This window comes from Diabrotica virgifera, chromosome 6 (genome assembly GCF_917563875.1).
Source record: "Diabrotica virgifera virgifera chromosome 6, PGI_DIABVI_V3a".
In the NCBI taxonomy this organism is placed as follows: domain Eukaryota; kingdom Metazoa; phylum Arthropoda; class Insecta; order Coleoptera; family Chrysomelidae; genus Diabrotica; species Diabrotica virgifera.
In genome coordinates, this window is record NC_065448.1 from 159,068,140 (window position 1) to 159,091,574 (window position 23,435).

The 23,435-nt window shown below is 31.9% G+C and overlaps 1 protein-coding gene across 6 annotated transcripts in view; it reads right to left on the bottom strand.

Moving 5' to 3' along the window:
- Positions 1–23,435, bottom strand: part of LOC114335747 (collagen alpha-3(IX) chain-like) — a 408,590-nt gene that overhangs the window by 171,925 nt on the left and 213,230 nt on the right. For all 6 annotated transcript variants that reach the window (XM_050653325.1, XM_050653322.1, XM_050653324.1 and 3 more), the window contains one exon: positions 21,605–21,756. In XM_050653325.1, the coding sequence (XP_050509282.1) occupies positions 21,605–21,756 (152 nt within the window). The remainder of the gene's footprint in view (positions 1–21,604; positions 21,757–23,435) is intronic.

The following is a 23,435-nucleotide window of genomic DNA, read 5'->3' on the forward strand; positions in this document are numbered from 1 at the left end:
TGTAATGGCGGGTTAAGTTCATTTCCTCTTCCTCCCTCATAGCCCTTCTCCAACCCACAACTCCTTTAACATTTCTTTACTCTCTTCCACTAACACGATATCAGCAAAAATCATTGACCAAGGAGCCTCTCCATTACTTTCTCTGCCAGTATATCCATAACAAGATTTAAAAGCTGGTGACTCAGTTAAGAGCCTTGTGCCAACCAACCGTTGCGTCAGTGGAAAACTTTCGGTCAATCCTGTACAATGTACAAGTCCTTATTTTCGTGTAAGCATCCTCATACATATCCTTAAGTACTTCTCAGGAACCCATTTCTCTCTCATACATCTTTATAGCTCCTATCTAGGAGCTGTGTCGTAGGCCTTCTGAATATCTATATAATAAACTTACGTGCATAGAAATCGGCCCACTTAAAAATTTGGTAATTTTTGATGGCTTATATTTCCTAAACCTGTTTGCCGATTTAGGTGATTCTTTGAACATGTTATAGCCTGATTCTTTAGCAATACCACTGTAATAATATTGTTGCTAAACAGGTAAATTTTCATTGTATACCGGGTGTACCAATCAAACTGTGTTTTTTTCTCAAAGTTCGCATCACCCTGTAGAATATTCTAGCATTTATAAAATACTGAAAACACAACTATAGCCTCAGGGTTTCTTAACATTCTGTTTTTTGATTAATTCATTTATGTTGGATAATAAAAAAGTTAGGTACTTTAACAACTAGACACTAGACACGTTCTTTCTCAATACAGTGGAACCTCGATAAGTCGGCCCCCGATAACCCGGAAGTCCGGCTAACCCGAACCGATTTTCATCAGACAAACATTTCAACAATAAAAATGTAGGTATTATGTTAAAGCATTTTATCTGTAGCCTCTTCTGGAATGTCTTAAAAATATCGAGTTTCATTGATAAAACGGCTTCGACCATAATATAATATTTGAGAGATAATGGGTATTTGTGTAATTTGAACTATACGATAGTAAAAATGACTCATGGCACACGCCGGCGGCGGCAGAGCGATGTTAATTATCTGGGGCTATCGCAAACAATAGGCACCTGTTATTCCTTTATTTATTTCCAACTGTCTTTTAAAAAATTACTTTTTAAACAATGGTCTTTTAAACAATGAAAGAGCCACTGTTCTTAAATAACATAACATTGTTCCGATGGCAGACGAAATTGACACAACCGAAACTGACTGAGTTTTTTTTACCTAGAAATGAACAATACTCTAGCTATACTGTCTATACTATACTCTATACAACTATAGGTAAGTTAGATGTGTACTGTATATACTGTATGTACTGTATATATATATATTTCATGTTACTTTAATTATAACGGACTTTATCTATAAGTATACCGTATTTTATTAATTTTTACCATGCTCTCCGGCTAACCCGGATTTTCGATAACCCGAATCGGCCGCGGTCCCGATTAATCCGAGTTATCGAGGTTCCACTGTACATACACGGTGTTTTTAAATAAGTGCGACAAACTTTAAGGGGTAATTCTGCATGAAAAAATAATGAAAGTTGGCTTGATAAACGTATGTCCGCAAATGTTTTGTCTCCGAGATACGGAATGTTGAATTTTTTCTTACAAACTGACGATTTATTTATTGCTTTAAAACCAGTTGAGATATGCAAATGAAATATGGTAGGTTTTAAGAGGCAGTTATTGCGGATTTTTTGACATAAAATTAAGAATTTTATATTCACCATTAGCGTGCATACGGGTATTATGATCGGTCATGTTACACGTATTCGCGCTAATGGTGAATATTAAATTCTTAGTTGCATGTCAAAAAATGTGCAATAACTACGTCTTAAAGCCCACCAAATTTCATTGGCATATCTCAACCGGTTTTAAAGCAATAAATAAATCGTCAGTTTGTAAGAAAAAATTCAACATTCCGTATCTCGGAGACAAAACATTTGCGGACATACGTTTATAAAGCCAACTTTCATTATTTTTTCATGCAGAATTACCCCTTAAAGTTTGTCGCATTTATTTAGGAACACCGTGTATTGATGAAGAACATGTCTAGTTGTTAAAGTACCTAACTTTTTTATTATCCAACATAAACGAGTGAATCAAAAAACAGAATGTTAAGAAAACCTGAGGCTATAGTTGGGTTTTAATTTCAGTATTTTATAAATGCTAGAATATTCCACAGGGTGATGCGAACTTTGAGAAAAAAAACACAGTTTGATTGGTACACCCGGTATACAATAAAATTTACCTGTTTAGCAACAATATTATTACTGTGGTATTGCTAAAGAATCAGGCTATAACATGTTCAAAAAATCACTTAAATCGGCCAACAGGTTTAGGAAATATGAGACATCAAAAATGACCAAATGTTTAAGTGGGCCGTAAGTGAAATGTAACTCTTTCTTCTCACCGTATTTCTGTATAAACTGTCTCAAACCAAACAAGGCCCCATTTGTCCTCATTCCTTTAATAAATCCAAACAGTTCTCCTATTTATGTCTCTCTTCTGAACCTTAGCTCTACTATTCCCTCCCAAATTTTCATTGTCTACGACATTAACTTCATCCCTCGTTCTTACAGACCTAAATGTCCCCTTTATCTTTATACAGTGATACCGTCTTGCTATTTTCTTCATAATATGCTACTCATCATTTGACACAAACCATCAACCCCTTCCATAAGGCCACTGAGTCCTGATAAAACCTACTTTCAAACTAATCAGTCTCTCACAATATGTAATTAATTAGTTTTGATGGGAAGTAAGCCACAATTTTACTAAAAAATGATTTTATTAACGTTTCGACCCCCCAAATCGGGTGTCGTTGTCAAAATATAAAAAATATTAATGAATTAAACAAAAATGTTGTTGCTTAGTTAAAAATTTATTAAGAAAAATTTTTAAACAAGACTTTAAAATGATATTGCCAATATTTATGAGTTGCGTTCCTGGGACGACTTTATTGAAAGATAGTATATTTAATATTATATTTTATATTTAAGTATTGTTTATATATCTATGTATTATTAATATTATTTATAATTTAAAATAACATATGTACATATGTTATTATGTATTATTAATATTATTTATAATTTAAAATAACATATGTACATATTAAGGTCCGAATTTGGTATTAGTTTTGAAAGTAAACTAAAGTAAGACCTAATACTTACGATGTCGGGATAATATCACGACGTTTTTCCTGATTTTCCCTCGTGATTTACTATGGAATCTCTAGAGCGTGAATTTTACTGTCACCATTGCATGTTGTTGTCTGTTTAAAGACAGATCACATGTTATGATTTTTTATGACGGATATTCTTGAGTTAGGGTTGATTTCATGTAATCGAATGAACTATATTTCAATAAAGTCGTCCCAGGAACGCAACTCATAAATATTGGCAATATCATTTTAAAGTCTTCTACTTAAAAATGTATAATATATGTCTGAATTGCCGATATAAATGAGTCAGATTATAAACTATTAGAAGAATTTTTTTACTAAGCAACAACATTTTTGTTTAATTCATTAATATTTTTTGTGTATTTTGACAACAACACCCGATTTGGGCGTCGAAACGTTAATAAAATCATTTTTTAGTAAAATTGTGGCTTATTTCCCATCAAAACTAGTTAATTACAAAACTGCCACAAGAAAATAGCTTCAGAACAACATTAAGAAACTCACAATATGTGTCCTAATATAAGTTGTTGCTCCATCATCCTCTTCTTTAAGTGCCGTCTCCCAGTCGAAAGTTGGATATTATCTTCACTATCATTTTTTACTCTATCTACCGCTGCCTGCTCTGAAGAGTTCTATGGAACTGCATATTAAACCAATCCCTTAAATTCTTCAACCATGGCACTTTCCTTCTTCCTGTACTCCTTCCGCCTCTTATCTCTCTCTGTATTATCAGTCTTAGCTTAGCAGATCACATCTACCGCTGTTCCCTCATTACGTGTCCCAGATATTGTAACTCTCTTATTTTTATTTTTATTATGTCGTATTCTTTGTCCATTTCTGACAATACTTCCGTGTTAGTTTTCTCCTGTGTCCAAGCTATTCTAAGCATCCTCCCGTAACACCACATTTCATAGGACTGTTTGTAGCTTATTTAAGTGTTCTTGCTTTAATCTCCAGCTTTCAAATCCATATCGCGCAGTATCGAAAACACGTAGTATCTCAAAGAGTCTTACTCTCAGTTCTAATCAAAGTTCTTTCTTGCGGAGAATTGTTTTCATTTTTACAAACTTATTTGTTGCTATTTCTATCCTGGCCCTTATAGTTTAAGAGCTGGGAGCGGATTTTGTGCGTGTACATGACTATCCCCAACGGCCGGAAACCAGAGTGGGGGGCGAGGGTAGTTATAAGGGGTCAAAGTCGCGGTTTTTATTATTTTTTTTGTGACGCTCATGATCGAGATAGTGCACTAAAATTTGAGAATTAAGTAGGTCATGACGTAGCTAAGTAAAATCTCTAGGGGCGGAACGCTGCGTGGCCGACAAAGGGGTGGGGGTAGGGGTGAATATAAAAAATATCAGGGTTTTTTTGCGACGTTCGTGATGGAGATAGTGCACCAAAATTTGGGAATAAGTAGACCATGACATATCTAAGTAAAATCCCAGAGGCGGAAACCAGAGTGGGGGACGAGGGTAGTTATAATAGGTAAAAGTCGCGGTTTTTATTATTTTTTTGTGACGCTCATGATGGAGATAGTGCACCAAAATTTTGGGGTAAGTAGGCCATGACGTAAGTAAAATATCCAGGGGCGGAACGCTGCTTGGGGTATAAAGGGTAGTGATGTTGATTACAGTTACTTTCGAGTATTCGTTGCAAATCGTTACTTTTGTATAAAGTAATCATTTACAGTATTCGTTACTTTGATTACTTTTGTATTTGAGTACCGGTAATAATATCGAAAATCGTATTTCTCAGTAGGTACAGTCGGAAAAATGAAAGAATACCCATAAACGAACATATAAAACACGCTGTATTTTCCTGTCACCGTGTCACACAAAAAATTGTCCAGTGCAAGTACATGTAACAATAATTATTACATGTACTTGCGCTGGTCAATTTTTTGTGTGACAGGAAAATACAGCATGTTTTATATGTTCGTTCATGGGTATTCTTTCATTTTTCCTACTGTAGGTATTTTGTATAGGTATTCTGATATAACAAGTAATCATTTACAGTATTCGTTACTTTGATTACTATGATTACTTTTGTATTTGTGTACCGGTAATCAAATCGAAAATCGTATTTATCAGTGGTACCTACCTACTATAGTTATAGTCCGTCCCACCTTGACTTTACAGTATAGGAAATATAGGCAATGCTCTTATGAGCCCTTATGAGCCCTTATAAGAGTTTTTAGCGCGTTGATGCTGATTTTATCAAAAAGATTTTGTAATTGAACATTAAAGAGATTAAATTAAGATTCTTTTAGAAAGAAAATCTACAATAATTTTAGGATTCGTATGAATTTAAGTTTATTTGATATACTATAGTTATTATGCATATGAATCATAAAATTATAGATTGCCTTTCTAAAACAGTTTTAATTTAATCTCTCTAATTTTATAAAATCAGCATCACGGGGCTAAAAACTCTCATAAGTGGCATTGCCTATGTTCCCTGTACTGTAAAGTCAAGGTGGGACGGACATAGGTATTTTGTATAGGTATTGCGATATAACATTATCACAGATATAACAACTGTAGAAACATTATCATTTCCACATTTTTCCGGTCAGTCTAGAAACTAGAAAGTAATCAAGTGCACTGGTTGTAGATACAGTAATCGTTAGTCGCTCTAATACGATTGGTACGAAGTAATCAGAGTAATCAAAGTAGATAAATACAATAGTCGTTACTCGCTCTAATACGATTGGTACGAAGTAACGCAGTAATCAGAGTAATCAAAGTAACGATTTGCCTCTGTGTATAGTAATCGTTACTTTTGGTATTCGTAAGTAACGAGTACTTTGTAACGAATAGTTACTTTTTCAACATCACTAATAAAGGGGTGGTAGGCAGGGGTGAGTATAAAAATATAAGGGTTTTTTTTGCCGTTCGTGATTGAGATAGTGCACCAAAATTTGGGAATAAGTAGATCATGACATTACTAAGTAAAATCTCCAGGGGCGGAACGCTGCGTGGGGGACAAATGTTGTTTTGAGTCACAAAAAAAAATAATAAAAACCGCGACTTTTACCCCTTATAACTACCCTCGTCCCCCACTCTGGTTTCCGCCCCTGGAGATTTTGCTTAGTTACGTCATGATCTACTTACTCAAAAATTTTGGTTCACTATTTCGATCACGAACGGCGCAAAAAACTCCTTATATTTTTTCTATTCACCCCTACCCCCACCAATTTGGCGGCCACGCAGCATTCCACCCCTGCAGATTTTACTTAGTTACGTCATGACCTACTTATTCCCAAATTTTGGTGCACTATCTCGATCATGAGCGTCATAAAAAAAATAATTAAAACCGCGAATTTTACCCCTTAGAACTACCCTCGTCCCCCACTCTGGTTTCCGCCTCTGGGGATTTTACATAGTTACGTCATGGTCTACTTATTCCCAAATTTTAGTGCACTTTCTCAATTACGAACGTCGCAAAAAACCCCTTGTATTTTTTATATTCACCCCTGCCCCCACCCCTTTGTCGGCCACGCAGCGTTTCGCCCCTAGAGATTTTACTTAGTTACGTCATAACCTACTTATTCCCAAATTTTGGTGCACTATCTCGATCATGAGCGTCACAAAAAAAATTATTAAAACCGCGACTTTGACCCCCTTATAACTACCCTCATCCCCCAATCTGGTTTCCGGTCGTTGGGGAAAGTCATGTACACAACTAATTCAACATATCCCCGTATAGTTTTTCCATAGTACTTATCACACACAAAATCCGCTTCTATCTCTCCGACTATTATTTCTGTCGATTGATCATTTTTGTCTGAAATCCAGGTTCCTAGGTACCTATTTGTATTTATCAACCCTTTCAATTGGTATATTTCCCAAATGTATGTTTGTCTATATATTTGTTTTCTTTGTTATTATCATGTATTTGGTCTTTTTATATTCATATGTTCCATCATACATAATACATCATACATTCTCACATACTTTCAGGAAATCTTATCTTACTAAATGTCACCAAAAGATTTTTTAAAGCCTTTAGATATCATAGAAGCATCTACTCTACCAGAGAATAGTAAAAAATATAGAATCTTTAAAATACCTGATAGTTTCCTAGATATTCTCTTTGTTGTTTATTTATTTATGAATGTAAGTAAATAGTACCTACTATTAAAAACTATTATTTACATAATTATTACCATATAAAGTTTTGTAGACAAATAATTATTATTCTAAAGAAAATCCGTTCCTTTCAAAATAAATTTCCAGCCTAAGTAAAAACGGCAGCATATTTCGGCGCATGTCGATAATTTTCGCATGCATCGACTGCTATGATTTATCTATGATCGATGTAGTTTGTGACTGATTGACAATTTATTATCTGTTTAGGCTTTCTTTTTGTTCGTGTCGTGTATTCTATACCCCTCGTTTTATTGTCGTTTAGTGCATGATTTTTGAAGTTATACTTCTTTACCGGCGATAGAGGGTGATTTTTTTATATGTTAAAACCTATCATCCCGGCGCATGCGCATTATAACTTTGTTCTGATTGGATGTTCAAATGACATGTCAAAAATTATCCGATATGGCAGCTGTGGTTTGGAGGTAAAGGTAAAGGTAAACAAATGTATAATATATTAGTTTTATTGTTGTAAGGACAGAAACAAAAAAGTTTATAATATTGTGGTGACTTTTAAATAGTTTTAAAAAGCAACAGGTACGTAATAATTGTTAATGTATCATGGGTATAAACCTACCTATTTGATCTGCCAAAATACATAGTATGTATTACTTTTATTTATATAATTTGATTACCATCAAAATTTCTATCAATATTCACCTAATATATTGTTTTTTTACTCTATGTTTTGTTGTATTTTTTTAATTCTAAATCATTTCATTTCAAAATTAAAATAATTTGATCAATTTTCAAAATATCAAAATATCACAAGTTTAATCCGTTTAGTTAGTCGATCTTCGTAAATAATGACACATAGTGTCGGTGGCTAAGCGGAGAAGGCGAATGAATTCCAATACCAACCGCTCTTATCAGCGATGGTTCGAGTCCCAATAGAAACTTTCTTTTTTTGTTTTTTTAATACATTTTATGATTGTAAGTATATTTATTATATAATTGTATTTTCAGAAAATACGTATTTAGTTAAAAAAAAAAATTTCGACAATTAATGTTCAGACATCATTTGTGGCTTGTTTAATGTGTTTGTGTGTGTTTTATTCTTTTATTATTTTAATTTTTGGCACTGTTCTAATAAAAATGTTTGAGAAGTAGTAAGTATAAATTAGTTTAATATTTAAACAAAATATAAATAAAAAGTATATTAATTTCGTTTAAATCATATAATAGAAGTATAACTTCTTACGTGCGTACAAAGTACACACACATTCTTTTTTAGAAACATTTGATACCTATAATTCAAATTTAACGTTATTAGTGATCGTTTTATTGTTTGTGGGTTATATAAATGAATAATACCCATATTTGATCGGTAAGTACCTACCTAACGTTTTTTCTATATCTCTATCGAAATTATACCTATGTTGCATAATATTTTTAAACTATTGATAAGGAAGAGTTAGTTAGAGCAAGTGCTGACATAGAGACTGCTTATTATTCTTTATTTAGTACTTAAGTAGTATTATTTAGTACTTTTTTAATTGTTTTAGCTGTTGTCATAACTTTATAGATATAAGTACACAGCATAAGAAAACCAAATGCCAAACCAGCAACCAAACCTCCAAGTCCTACAAACCAAAAGTTGGTTTATTATGCTGTGTACGAGTAAGTATACAGGGTGGGCCAAATAAAACAGTCATGGGCGCCATATAAAAATTTTCAGAGGGGGCAGACGTGAAGATTTTGCACATTACGTTTTGTACACTATGGATAACAATATATAGTCTAAAGCACCCGAAAAGCTAGGGGGGTGGGCACGGCCCCCCTGCCCATGTGTATGAAAACAGTCCACCTAGATATTTGGCAGTAGTTATTATAATAAATTTACAATCAAGATGCATAGTGGAGTCAATGAAGGTTTTCACCTCCGATTTCGTTGAACCTTCATCGAATTTTATGAAAATTGGTGAGTAGTTAGAGGATACCTCAAGGAACAAAGGTGACATGATCCCAACTTGCGCTTTTACCCTGGGGGTGGATGCCACCCCTTCTCGGGGGTGAAAATTATTTCATTAAAAATAATACCAGAAATCGATAAATGGGCAAATTCTAGGCAAAATTTGTTATATAAAGTTATTAATATAAATCAATACTTTTTGAGTTATTAAAGATCAAAGATTTTATTTTTTCGTAAAAAAATGCATGTTTTAAAGCTGTTTTTCACGTGTAACTCACAAACTATAAGCTTGTACAAAAAAGTTATTATCACCAAAATTAAAGATAATAAAAAGTTGAATACACTTCTTATTTAAAGAAGTACATTAATTTTAATTCAAAGTAAGTTATGGGTAATTGAAGATATATTTTTTTCGACGAGTACGCAAATCTAAGTATTCAACCTTAAATAACGGAAAAACGATGCATTTTATAAAATATACCTACTAAACACTTGTCAAAGTACTTTGAAATACCTATCAAATGAGCTCCATAAGACGTTAATAGCATCAATATTAAGCAAGTTATGATGAAAATAAGAGAACCCTTTGGATTTTTTTTGGAAAAAGTTAAAAAATAAAACATCGTCATTTCCACAAAAATTAAAATTTATAGAAATCCTTACAAGAGTTTCTTTATAATAGCATAAGAAAGGATTTCAACAATTTTGACCGGTTTAGAATGCATATTTTTGAAAAAAAATGTAATTTAAAAAAATCAGAATTTTTCAGATTATCGTAATTTTCATTTTCTTTTAATAATAACTCCAAAAATACTCAATATACGAAAAAAATGATACATAATTAAATTTTAGTTTTTTCTGTATCAAATATTTTATCTGTCTTACTATTTCTGTAGGGTACAAAATAATCGAGATAGAAACGTTTTAAGCTTAAATTTTGCCTGCGAGAACCATGTAACCGGGCAATTTAACCTTTTATTTTTAAAAAAGTAAGGGGTTTAGAAAATTAAATTTAACGCGGTTTAAAAGCCCTTAGTTTAAGCTTTCAAATTTCAAATGCTTTTTAGGCTAATCTTATGTCTCAAAATTAACAGAGTTATTAAAAAAAAACAATAACATTTTTTGGAAAAACTTTTAAAAGATAAATTTTGAAAAATTTTTGGAGCATAAATTTTAATGCTATCAACTTGCTCGTGGGCTCATCTGATAGATATTTTTAAATACTTTCACAAATGTTTAATAAGTTTGTGTTATACAATGCATAATTTTCACGTTATTTAAGCTTTAATACTTAGATTTGGGTAGTCGCCGAAAGAAATATACGTTTAATTACCTATAACTTACTTTTAGTTAACACTAAAAGGTTTTTCTAGTGAGGAATTTATTTCATTTTTTATTATCTTTAATTTTGGTAATAATAACTTTTTTGTAAAAACTTATAGGTTTTGAATTATTTATAAAAAATCGGTTAAAAACGTGCATTTTTCTCAGGAAAAATTAAAATTTCTAATCTTTAATAATTCAAAAAGTTATGATTAATTTCAATAATTTTATATAACAAATTTGGCTTAGAGTTAGTCCCTCTATCGAATTATGGGGTTATTTTTAATAAAATAATTTTCACCCACGAGAAGGGGTGGCATTCACCCCCAGGGTAAAAGCGCAAGTTGGCACCATGTCACCTTTGTTCCTTGAGATATTCTTTAACCACTCGCCAATTTTCATCCAAATCGATGGAGGTTCAACGAAATCGGAGGTAATAGCTCATATCCACCTTCAGTGACTCCACTAGCAGTAGAAATAAACAAACCAAGACACGTTAAATGCTACTAGGAGCACTCCCGAATCATAATATAATTTTCAATGTATAACTTTGAAAATCATGATTTGGGCTTTACAATGTACACTGCGGTGCAAAAAATCGATCCACTAAAAATTTGGCAATTTTTGATGTTTCGAATTTCCTAAACCTGTTGTCCGATTTAAGTGATTTTTTACCACGTTATAGCCTTATTCATTGACAATATCGCTGTAATAATATTGTTGCTAGACAGTCAAACTGTCATTGTATACCGGGTGTACGAATCAAACTGTGTTTTTTTCTCAAAGTTCGCATCACCCTGTGGATTATTCTAGCATTTTTAAAATACTGAAATTAAATCCTAATTATAGCTTCAGGTTTTCTTAACATTTTGTCTTTCGATTCATTCGCTTATGTTGGATAATAAATAGTTAGGTACTTTAACAACTGGCCATGTTCGTCATCAGTACTGGGTGTTTCTAAATAAGTGAGACAAACTTTAAGGGGTAATTTTACATGAGAAAATAATGACTATGACTTTAATAATAATGAGAAAATAAAACTGACGATTTATTTATTGCTTTAAAACCAGTTGAGATATGCAAATCAAATTTGGTGGGTTTTAAGATGTAGTTATTGCACATTTTTTGACATACAATTAAGAATTTAATATTTACCATTGGCGCACAAACGGGTATTATGACAGATAATATTACCCGTACGCACGCCAATGGTGAATATACAATTTTTAATTGTATGTTAAAAAATGTGCAATAACTACGTCTTAAAACCCACCAAATTTCATTTGCATATCTTCACTGGTTTTAAAGCAATAAATAAATCGTCAGTTTGTAAAGAAAATTGAACATCCGGTATCTCAGAAACGAAGCGTTTGCGGACATATGATTATAAAGCAAATTGTCATTATTTTCTCATGCAAAATTACAACTTAAAGTTTGTCGCACTCATTTAGAAAACACCCTGTATAGATGACGAACATGGCCAGTTGTTAAAGTACCTAACTTTTTTATTATCCAACATAAGCGAATGAATCAAAGACAAAATGTTAAGAAAACCTGAGGTTATAGTTGGGTTTTAATTTCAGTATTTTATAAATGATAGAATAATCCACAGGGTGATACGTACTTTGAGAAAAGAGCACAGTTTGATTCGTACACCCGGTATACAATGACAGTTTGACTCTCTAGTAATAATATTATTACAGCGATATTGTCAATGAATAAGGCTATAATGTGGTAAAAAATTGCTTAAATCGGACAACAGGTTTAAGAAATTCGAAACATCAAAAATGATAAAATTTTTAGTGGATCGATTTTTTTGCACCGCAGTGTATATATGTACAGGGTTATTCACTATATTTTGACCCCCTGTAAACTGCTTTATTTACAGAATTAGAAAAAAATATTAAATGCAAAAGTTATTCGATTTTTAAATTATGATTTTTTGACATATACAGGGTGAGTCACCGCTAACGGGACGGAAGATTACAGCTAAACGGTAAAAGGTTTGAAAAAAATTTAAATTGATTAGTTTGTAAGTTGATAAAAGCTACATTATAAAATTATTTTGAAATATACAGGGTGTCCCAATAAATGGCGGCGTATCAAAGTTATATTTTTTCTTATGGAATACCCTGTATTTTATTGCATTTTTTAATTGTCCGCAAAAAATAAGGTATAGTTTCATAAGGCTTCCCTATACCTATGTACAGAGTGTTCTGAGTTATGTTGACTTTTCTTAAAATGTAAAGTTTTAAAATAAGGCTTATTCTCAAGTTATTTAAGAAATTATAAAAACATTAGTTTTACACCTAAATAGTTGGATATTGGTTGAATGTATTCCATGGTTAATTATTATACATTTGTCTACAGGGTGTTCAAAATTTACAGTTTTATTATTGGAGTATTCAATGTGTCATATGATGCTTATTTTAAATGGAACACCATGTACAGTCGAACCCGCTTATTGGAATAGCCTTCGTGCCAACGAAAAGTATTCCTATAACCGGGATATTCTAATAACCGATCATTGATGGCTAGTAGAAATGTTTCGGGACCTCAAATTTCTATTACTTAAACCGGGATATTCCTGTAACCGGTATTCTTATAAGCGGGTTCGACTGTATATTAATAAATAATTTTACTAACCAAATTTACCTCTTTCGAATGGTATATGAATGTCCTATACCTAGGTGTCATAGTTTTTGCGTAATTTACAATTATTTAAATTCTTAATCTGTAAATCGATTTTAAAACAAAAGATTAATGTCATTGTATGACATTGTCAGTTTATGACAGTACGGTCTGGTAATTATCAAAACTATAAACATCCGTGTATGATATTCAATTTTTTTTACTTAAAAATGGCTTTGGAAGAGCCAATTACATTCAAATTTAATTGTTCCTAAAAATGAATAATCACACTATCTATGAAAGAGTAGACATGCATTGGGGAATATTTTTAAAATTTTCTCTTAGCTTCTAAAGTTTACGCTTAAAAGTATCCTGATAGAGGACACCCAAAAAAGGACGTTTGTAAGAAATTTCTCGATTGATTCCGTGCTGCTGGTAATGTTGCATAGGTAGGAAAAGTTAAATAAAAATAAACCATTTATTTTTGATGACGCCAACGAACTTGATGTCCTGCTTTCTGTTACGGAAAACCCAAATACTAGTACCTACGTGAAAAATGTCAAGTCAATTGGAGATCAGTCTAACAAGTGTATGTAGAAAACATAAGAAAAACCACTATCATCCGTGTAAAACTCAACTACACCAGCATTAGACAGAACAGGAACGTTTAACTTTTCGTTTATAGACTTTAGAATTTGGAGAAGTTCCTGATTTTTTTTTAAGAATGTATTGTGTACAGACGAATCTACCTACTTTTAATAATAATCGTCTAGTTAATAGACATAGCTTTCATTTTATTATGATACAGTAAACAAACATTTTACTGTTGATCGCCAACACCGATGAAGGGTTAATGTTTGAGGCAGTATTCTGAGCCAGTACGTTATCGACCCATATTTTTTGAAGAAAATCTGAATGGAGCAACTTTTTTAAATTTCTCAAAACAAGTTTTTTGATCCTTAAAACCTTCCACTTAGCTTGCGAACAAACATGTGGCTCCAATTGGACGGAGCTCCTGCTTATTTTTGACGTGATGTTAAGAACAACCTCAATATAAAATTTAGAAATAAATGGATAGATAGATTAGGTCCATATATTTGGCCACCTGAATTGATCAAGATGAATTTTTTTAAATAAGGTTATATTAAAAATATTGTAAATGCTGCACTTCCTAACCCAGGAACCTGTGTTTAGTACAATCTTGGATTAATATACATGGTGTTCTAATAAAATACCCATCATATTCCCACATAACAATGATGTTCGTATCATGTTCTAAGCATATACTACCAACATTCGTCAGAGTATATTCTTTTTAGTATATGCGTAGTACAAGCATAGCATGTACCTTAAAAAACATTCTAAATTTCATGTTCTTTGCACATACTTTAAAGTATATTCTCGTACCGAATATACTGAGTACATTCGTGTACGTAGTAACTCGGAATATTCGTAAAAGTTTATTCTTAGAATGTACCTTTACCGAATATTCTTAGCACATACTTATAAGTACATTCTTAACACATACTTATAAGTAGATACTATTCTCAGAATATACTTTTACCGAATATTCTTAGCACATACTTATAAGTACATACTTAACACATACTTATAAGTAGATACTTTTAAAATATCTTAAAAATAATATATATGTATGTATAGGAAGAATAATGTTAGCCTATAGATTATCAACTTCGTTAAGAATAATTAATGAAATTTAAAAATTTATGTATGTAGGTACTATTAATTAAACTACCGAATTCATTATTTAAAATTGTTTTAATTGTATGGTAAAAATGTTTAAGAATTAATTGTATTAACGAAAAAGGAGAAATTGTCGTTTCGCTTTCATAACTGAAATGCATTTACTATTTTGATTAAGTTTATTGAGTATTCTTATGAAGAATTTTATTTTTACATGGAATTGACATTCAGGTAAGCTGTGTGGCTGAGCCAAAACCCACAACCGGCACAAACAAAGCGGAAACGACCGCTGCATACCTGCATAGGGGTTAGCGGGTAGGGGGTTGGAAACAAAGGAAAAATACAAAATATGAAAATAGTTACTGAATAGGCATTTGGCATTTGTGTCTACACTTAACACTAACAATGTCTATGCTGTGTTGTGAGGAAGACCAAGTATTTCAACCAGGAATAGGAACATGCATAATTAAACGTTTTATTTTGTTTGCTGTCAACTTACAAATAAAAAATTCATTTTGGTACTTCAATATTACTTAAATAGTAAGTATGTATATAGGTACATATAAGCAACATATAAATTTTAGTTATTTACATACATATGTTACATAATATTTATTTGGGTACGATAGGTATATGAATATGAATATATAAATTTATATATTCAGCATTTTTATTTTTATATGCACATAATAACTAAATATATATACCTACTTACCTATATAATATTGATATAACTAACTAAAATTTATATAATATTTTATATTTACTTTTTAAGTAATATTGTAGAATGTACTAACTACATTCTCATATGTAATATGTAAATTTAGTAGAAAGTAGAACCTAGGATGAGATTCGGTGATGCTGAAAACATGCTTCTGAGCAATATAGCACTTCCTTGTAATATTCTTCCCATATACTAAAAAGTACATTCTTCCTATATACTAAAAGATGTGAGGTAGTACATTCTAAGTATATAAATAGAAGGTTTATAGCACCTTCTTAGAATATCCTAAAAAGTATATTCTTGGTATATACTGAGAAGAAGTGCGGTAGTACATTCTAAGTATATACATAGAACGTTTAAGTACTGTAATGTAGTATATACTCAGTATGTGCTCTGCACATTCGCAATGGTAATTACGCATATTCTTAGTATATACTTTTTCTGAAAAGTATGTTCTATGAATCTACTAAGAACATGAAATTGTTATGTGGGTTATGCTACATTGAATAATCTAATAATGAAACTGTAAATTTTGAACACCCTGTAAATAAATGTGTAATAATCAACCATGGAATGCATTAATTATAAGATAATTACCAGACCGTATTGTCATAAAATGACAATGTCATACAATGACATTAATTAACTTCATCTTTTGTTTTAAAATCGATTTACAGAGTGAGAATTTAAATAATTGTAAATTACGCAAAAACTATGAGACCTAGTTATAGGACATCCATATACCATTCGAAAGAGGTAAATTTGTTAAGTATAATTATTTATTAATATACATGGTGTTCCATTTAAAATACGCATCATATGACACAATGAATACCCCACTAATGAAACTATAAATTTTGAACACCCTGTAGACAAATGTGTAATAATTAATCATGGAATACAGTCAACCAATATCCAACTATTTAGATGTAAAACTAATGTTTTTATAATTTCTTAAATAACTTGAGAATAAGCCTTCTTTTAAAACTTTACATTTTAAGAAAAGTCAACATAACTCAGAACACTCTGTACATAGGTATAGGGAAGCCTTATGAAACTATACCTTATTTTTTGCGGAAAATTAAAAAATGCAATAAAATACAGGGTGTTCCATAAGAAAAAATATAACTTTGATACGCCGTCATTTATTGGGACACCCTGTATATTTCAAAATAATTTTAAAATGTAGCTTTTATCAACTTACAAACTACTCAATTTAAATTTTTTTTAAATCTTTTACCGTTTAGCTGTAATCTTCCGTCCCTGACTCACCCTGTATATCATACTAGTGACGTCATCCATCTAGGCGTGATGGATGAATCGACTATTTTTTTAAATGAGAATAGGGGTCGTGTGATAGCTCATTTGAAAGGGTATTCAATTCTCTATTCAGTAATATAAACTTGAAGATAATTATTTATACAGGGTGTCAAAAAATTTTTTTTTAATTAAATTAATTGACACAAAAAGAAGAATGTATGTAATTTATTTATTTCAAAATATCTTCTACTGCTGTTAGAAAACAGAAATAAAAGTTTATTGCACAAATAAACATTGCTTTTTGCTTAAATTCAATGTTTAAACTGCCAAGAGGCAGATGGGTGGCAGCTTGAACATTGAATTTAAGTGAAAAGTAATGTTGATTTGTTCAATTAACATTTATTTCTGTTTTCTGACAGTAGTAGAATGTATTTTGAATTAAATAAATTACATACACTCTTCTTTTTGTGTTAATTAATTTAATTAAAAAAATTTTTTTGGACACTGTATAAATAATTATTTTAATGTTTATATTACTGAATAGAGAATTGAATAACCTTTCAAATGAGCTAGCACACGACCCCTATTATCATTTAAAAAAATAGTCGATTACGTCATCACGCTCAGATGGATGACGTCACTAGTATGATATATATGTAAAAAATCATAATTTAAAAATCGAATAAGTTTGTATTTAACATTTTTTTCTAATTCTGTAAATGAAGCAGTTTACAGGGGGGTCAAAATATAGTGAATAACCCTGTACATTGTAAATTATAATTCGGGAGTGCTCCTAGTAGCATTTAACGTAACTTGGTTTGTTTATTTCTACTGCATCTTCACTGTAAAAGTATAGATTTTAAGGAAATGCCGAGACAGGTCGCTTTTTATTTTTAAATTACAATTTTTTGATATATATTTCTTACTAGTGACGTCATCCATCTGGGCGTGACGACGTAATCGATGATTTTTTTAAATGGGAATAGGGATCGTGTGGTAGCTCATTTGAAAGGGTGTAATCCATCTGGATTTTTAAGATTTTTAATTAAATTATACCTACAACTAAGGAGTTTTTTACTTCGACGTTAGAGTCTTTTCTACATGGTACACAGCCATGTACCGGGAACTTTCCCGTTTTAGTTTAAATGTATTTTATTCGGCGTTTCTTTGATGTTAGGTACCTCGTATTTCGTGAAAGAAATTTTTAGTGTCCTTTTCTCTGAAATTTTCTATTTTCAATACTTTCATGTCCAGAGGTTCACACTTTCTGTGTGATCTCTATATATTTGTTTTCTATGTTTAATACTTTGTTTTTCTGTGTCCACTTCCTTTCCTATTTGTAGCATCCTTTTGTTTGTTTATCTCACAGAGAACCCAACGCACTTACGAGCATGTAGAAAAAACCTGGGTTACACCTAGCCAAATTATTCTGCTGGTCGGAAAGAAAAGGCGAGCGTCAGTTGCACCATAATTTTCTACAAGTTGCAATCGCAACACTCTCCTTTCATCAACTTTCAACAGCTCTATCATTCGTCACACAAAGTTCGCATTTGTACGCCTGATGTGATTAATCATTTCAGTTTTTGTTTTTGAACTTTTTTTCAGATTGTAGTCCTAGACCTCATAGACCAAATAAATTTAATTACGTCGTTCCTGATCTTATTCCTTATAGTCTCACCCTAACCACTGTAACACTTTTATTTCAGTTACCCCTATCTTTTTTTCCTGAACCATATTTACAGGCCACACTTTACCACTGTACACCAACGCAGGCCTTATCGCACTATTCAAGTCAAGTCAAGTCAAGTCAAGTCAAATTTATTCATCACATGCGACATTATACAAAGTTGTACATGTATGAGACAAGTCAAAGTTACAGACATATAATGTACATATTAAAAGTATATAAATTAATAAATACGACAAAACATACTTAAAAGTTATTTGTAGAATATGGCTCTAGCTCACAAATGTATTGATGTACACACCTCCGAAAGTTTGGCTGATGTAAATTCATTCGTATATCTATTGGCAATTTGTTAAAGAAACTTATGGCTGCATAATGTGTGCTACCTTCCAACAAAACAGAACGATGCTGTGGAAGCATAAAGTGATTGTCTCTGAATCTTGTTGAATAAATATGGTTAAATTGAAATTTATTGAATTCATAAATTTTGCAATGTAAATACATTATACACGAAAATATATACAGACCAGGAATTGTAAGAATATTATTTTGTCTAAAGATACCTCTACAAGAATCTCTAAATTTCATTTTATATATTATCCTAATAGCTCTTTTCTGAAGTACGAATATCTGCTCTAATTCAGAGGTACAACCCCAGACTTCAATGCCATATTTGGCTATTGAGTAAAAATGGGCAAAGTATACTGTTTTTAATATTGATGTATTAAAGAGACGTGAAAGAATTCTCAATGCATAACATGCGCTACTTAATCTGGATTTCAAATTAGAAATGTGGTTTGACCATTTAAAATTACTGTCTAACAGGACCCCCAGCAACTTCGTGCAGTCTGTTTTATCTATTGCTGCTTGTATAGTGGCTTGATGGTTTAATAAATTATTTGACGTGAAAATCATATACTTTGATTTCTCTTCATTTAAAACTAGTTTGTTGGATAAAAAATAACTGTTGATGCTGTGTAGTTTTATTTTGAAAATTTTGATTGGATGTTGCTGTGACTAGAATGTTGGTATCATCCGCATAACTGATGATGTTAACTCCACTCAGTGAATTAGTTATCAAAGCTATATCATTAATATATACTATAAAAAGTAGAGGACCCAATACACTACCCTGAGGGACACCATAATGGATATCCAACGTGTTTGATTCGTATTTAAGTCCATTAGATGTTATCTTTACTTTTTGTCTTCTATTTTCTAGGTAGGAAGTAAACCATTTTAGAACTACACCACGAATACGAATCCCCTCAAGTTTTATTAGCAACAAATTATGATCCAAAGTATCAAAAGCCTTGGACAAATCGAGAAATAAACCACATGCCTTCTCTCGTCTGTCCAAAGCATCCAACACTAAGCTGACGAAATTTGCAAGAGCTGTAGTTGTAGACTTAGAAGATGTAAAACCATGTTGAAAATTATGCAAGACACTATGCTTTTTTAGGAATGCGTTTATTCTAGTATAAACCAGAGTTTCAATTATCTTTGAAAACACAGATAAGAGACTTATGGGACGGTAGTTGTTAAGGTCATCTTTATCACCACTTTTGAATAAAGGGATTACAATAGATAGTTTAAACATACTAGGAAATATTCCTTGTTGAAAAGAGGCATTACAAATATCCGTCAGTGGATCTGCGAAAGCGTGAATGCATTGTTTTAATAACTTAGGGGAAATCTGATCAAAACCACAACTGTGTTTGGATTTAAAACTTCCGACTACACTAGTTATTTCCTGTGGGTTAGTTGGATATAAAAACATAGAACAACTATTACGGTTTTTTGATGCTGATCTAAACCCACCTATTTTAATAGGATCCAAAGCAGCAAGTAACTTTGGAGCCATTTCAACAAAATGGTGGTTAAATTTGTCTGCTAAATTATTATTATTATCACTAGGTACTTTTGAGTTGTTTTGTTTCCCGACTGTTAAGTTTACTAAATGCCAAATACATTTTATTTTATTTGATGATTCGTTTAACTGTCTCATGAAGTGACTACTTTTAGCTGCTTTTAATTTAATCGAATATTCTGTCTTTGCCAAATGAAGGACTGGCCTAAGATTACTATTTTGCTGACAGATCGTTTCTAAAAGTTTTAGCTGATCCCTTAAATTGTACAGTTCCTGCGTAAACCAATTCGAACGTGTACATTTTTTAGGTTTACATTTAAGTAGTGGAAAATGGGACCGAAAGTAATTTTGGATAGTGTTTAAAAAAGCTAATGATTTATCCTCAGCAGAAATTGTATTAAATACCTCTGACCAATTTGTTGACTCAAGGGTTTGAACAAAACGATTTATGTTCCTTTTACTATATTATGAACGGATGAATATATAGAGGCATCATTGTCTGTGTTAATGCTACATTGGAACAATTGCGCACGATGATCAGAGATAAAACCTTCCACAACCATTGTTTTTTGTTGGTGATTTATGTTTGTAGCAATATAATCAATTTGAGTTTTACTAGTTGCAGTTACTCTTGTATAATCATTTACAGTTACGGTTAAGCCATAAGAATCTAAAACATTTACCAAGTTCTGCTTACTTAGTGAATTTGATTTGAAATCTATATTAAAATCACCTGTTAATATTATAGCCTTACCTTCGGAGACCAGCACATCAAGTATTAGATCCAGTTTTGACATAAAAACATCAATAGAGCCACGTCCAGGCAGATAAATACACAACACAACACAATTAAAAAGGCAATAGTCTATTTCAACAGCACTCACTTCAAAATTATATTTCTCAGATTGAGAACATATATTAGAACGTTCCTTCCAAACCACACCCTCTTTCACATATATTGAAGACCCTCTGTATAGACCTGAAGACCTATTGTATATTTTCCTTTCAGCCAGTAATCGATTTTTCGATCACAGTTTTAAAATCAGTCAAACTTTAAAATAGATCATGGTTTTACCTTAACAGTCTTTCCTCGACAGACAAAGGGTGAATAACCTTTTATATAAATTTAAAATTTTCTCGCGTTTTTAATAACTTACCGGCACACCTATAAGGCCTGGTGGTCCTGGTAATCCTTGAGGTCCTATGAAACCCCGTTCTCCTCTAAGACCTTCAGGCCCTTGTAGTCCATGTTTTCCTTCTGGACCTCGTGCACCATCTAACCCATGAGCCCCAGGTAATCCAGTATCACCTTGGAATAAAAATTTAACTTAAAAATCCATCAAAATAAAGGATATACTATACTAAATTTACAATTAAGATGCAGTAGAAATAAACAAACTAAGACACGTTAAAAGCTACTAGGAGCATTACCCAATCATAATTCACAATGTATACAGGGTGTTTCATTAATAATTGTCCATATAGTAACTGGAGAAACCTTAGGACAAATTACGAAGATTTAACCTAAAACACTTAAATAAAATGTGGTTCCTTACTGAGTTACAGGGTGTTTTATCTAAAAATTTAAAAAATATTTTTGCTCAGCATTTTAAAACTATTCGACGTATCTTTTTCATACGTGGCCAGAGGTATAGGTACTGTACAAACTACTAAATTATGTTAAACAAACGTTTCTGGCTATTACCAGAGGCGTACGACGGGGGAAAGTGAATTGTTGACCCTTTCCAAATTCTACGCCACTGGCGAAATTGCTATTTTAGTTCAATTTTTGAATTCTCCAATACTTTCTATGAAAATAATATACTCTTCATTCGTAATGATAAAGTCATTAGTTTCCGAGATCTTTGAAGTTAAAAATGAAACGACACGGTTATTTTGATTAATGTATTGTGTCGCTTTATTTTTAATTTCAAATATCTCGAAAACTAATCATTTTATCGTTACGAATGACGAGTATATTTTTTACATAAAAAGTATTGCAAAATCAAAAATTACACTAAAATAGCAATTTCGTCAGTGGCGTAGAATTTGGGAAGGGTCAACCAGCCACTATCCCCTGTCGTACGCCTCTGGTAGTAGCTAGAAACGTTTATTTATCTTAATTTAGTAGGGTGTACAATACCTACACTTTCTGCCAAGTATGATAAGGATACACCAAATAGTTTTAAAGTACTGGGTACAAATAATTTTTAAATTTCAATCATATGAGTCATATAAATTAATCAAAATAACTGTGCCGTTTCATATTTAACTTCAAATATCTCGAAAACTAATGACTTTATTGTTATCAATGAAGAGTATATTATTTACGTAGAAAGTAGTGGAAAATCTAAAAATGGCACTAAAATAGTAATAACTCCAGTGGTGTAGAATTTGAGAAGGGTCAACCATTCACCATCCCCTGTAGTACGCCTCTGGTAGTAGCTAGAAACGTTTATTTATCATAATTTAGTAGAGTGTCTAGTATTCGCACTTTCTGCCAAGTATGAAAAGGATACGTCGAATAGTTTTAAAATGCGGAGCAAAAATAATTTTTAAATTTTTAGATAAAACACCCTGTAACTCGGTAAGGAACCACATTTTATTTAAGTGTTTTAGGTTAAATCTTCGTATTTTCTGCTAAGGTTTCTCCAGTTACTATATGGACAATTATTAATGAAACACCCTGTATACATTGTAAATCCCAAATCATGATTTCCAAAGTTTATACATTGTAAATTATGATTCGGGAATGCTCCTAGTATCATTTAACGTGTCTTGGTTTGTTTATTTCTACTGCATCTTGAATGTAAATTTAGTATACATATTTACAGAAACGCTTTATGTTCTTCCAATTTTATATAGTTATACCTATATTTTATACAGGGGGTCAAGAAACTCTCCTGACAAACGAAGATCGGAGATTACTCAGATAATTTTAAGACAATTTAACCCAATTCACCTAGTCCGAAAATGCTTCCTAAAGGA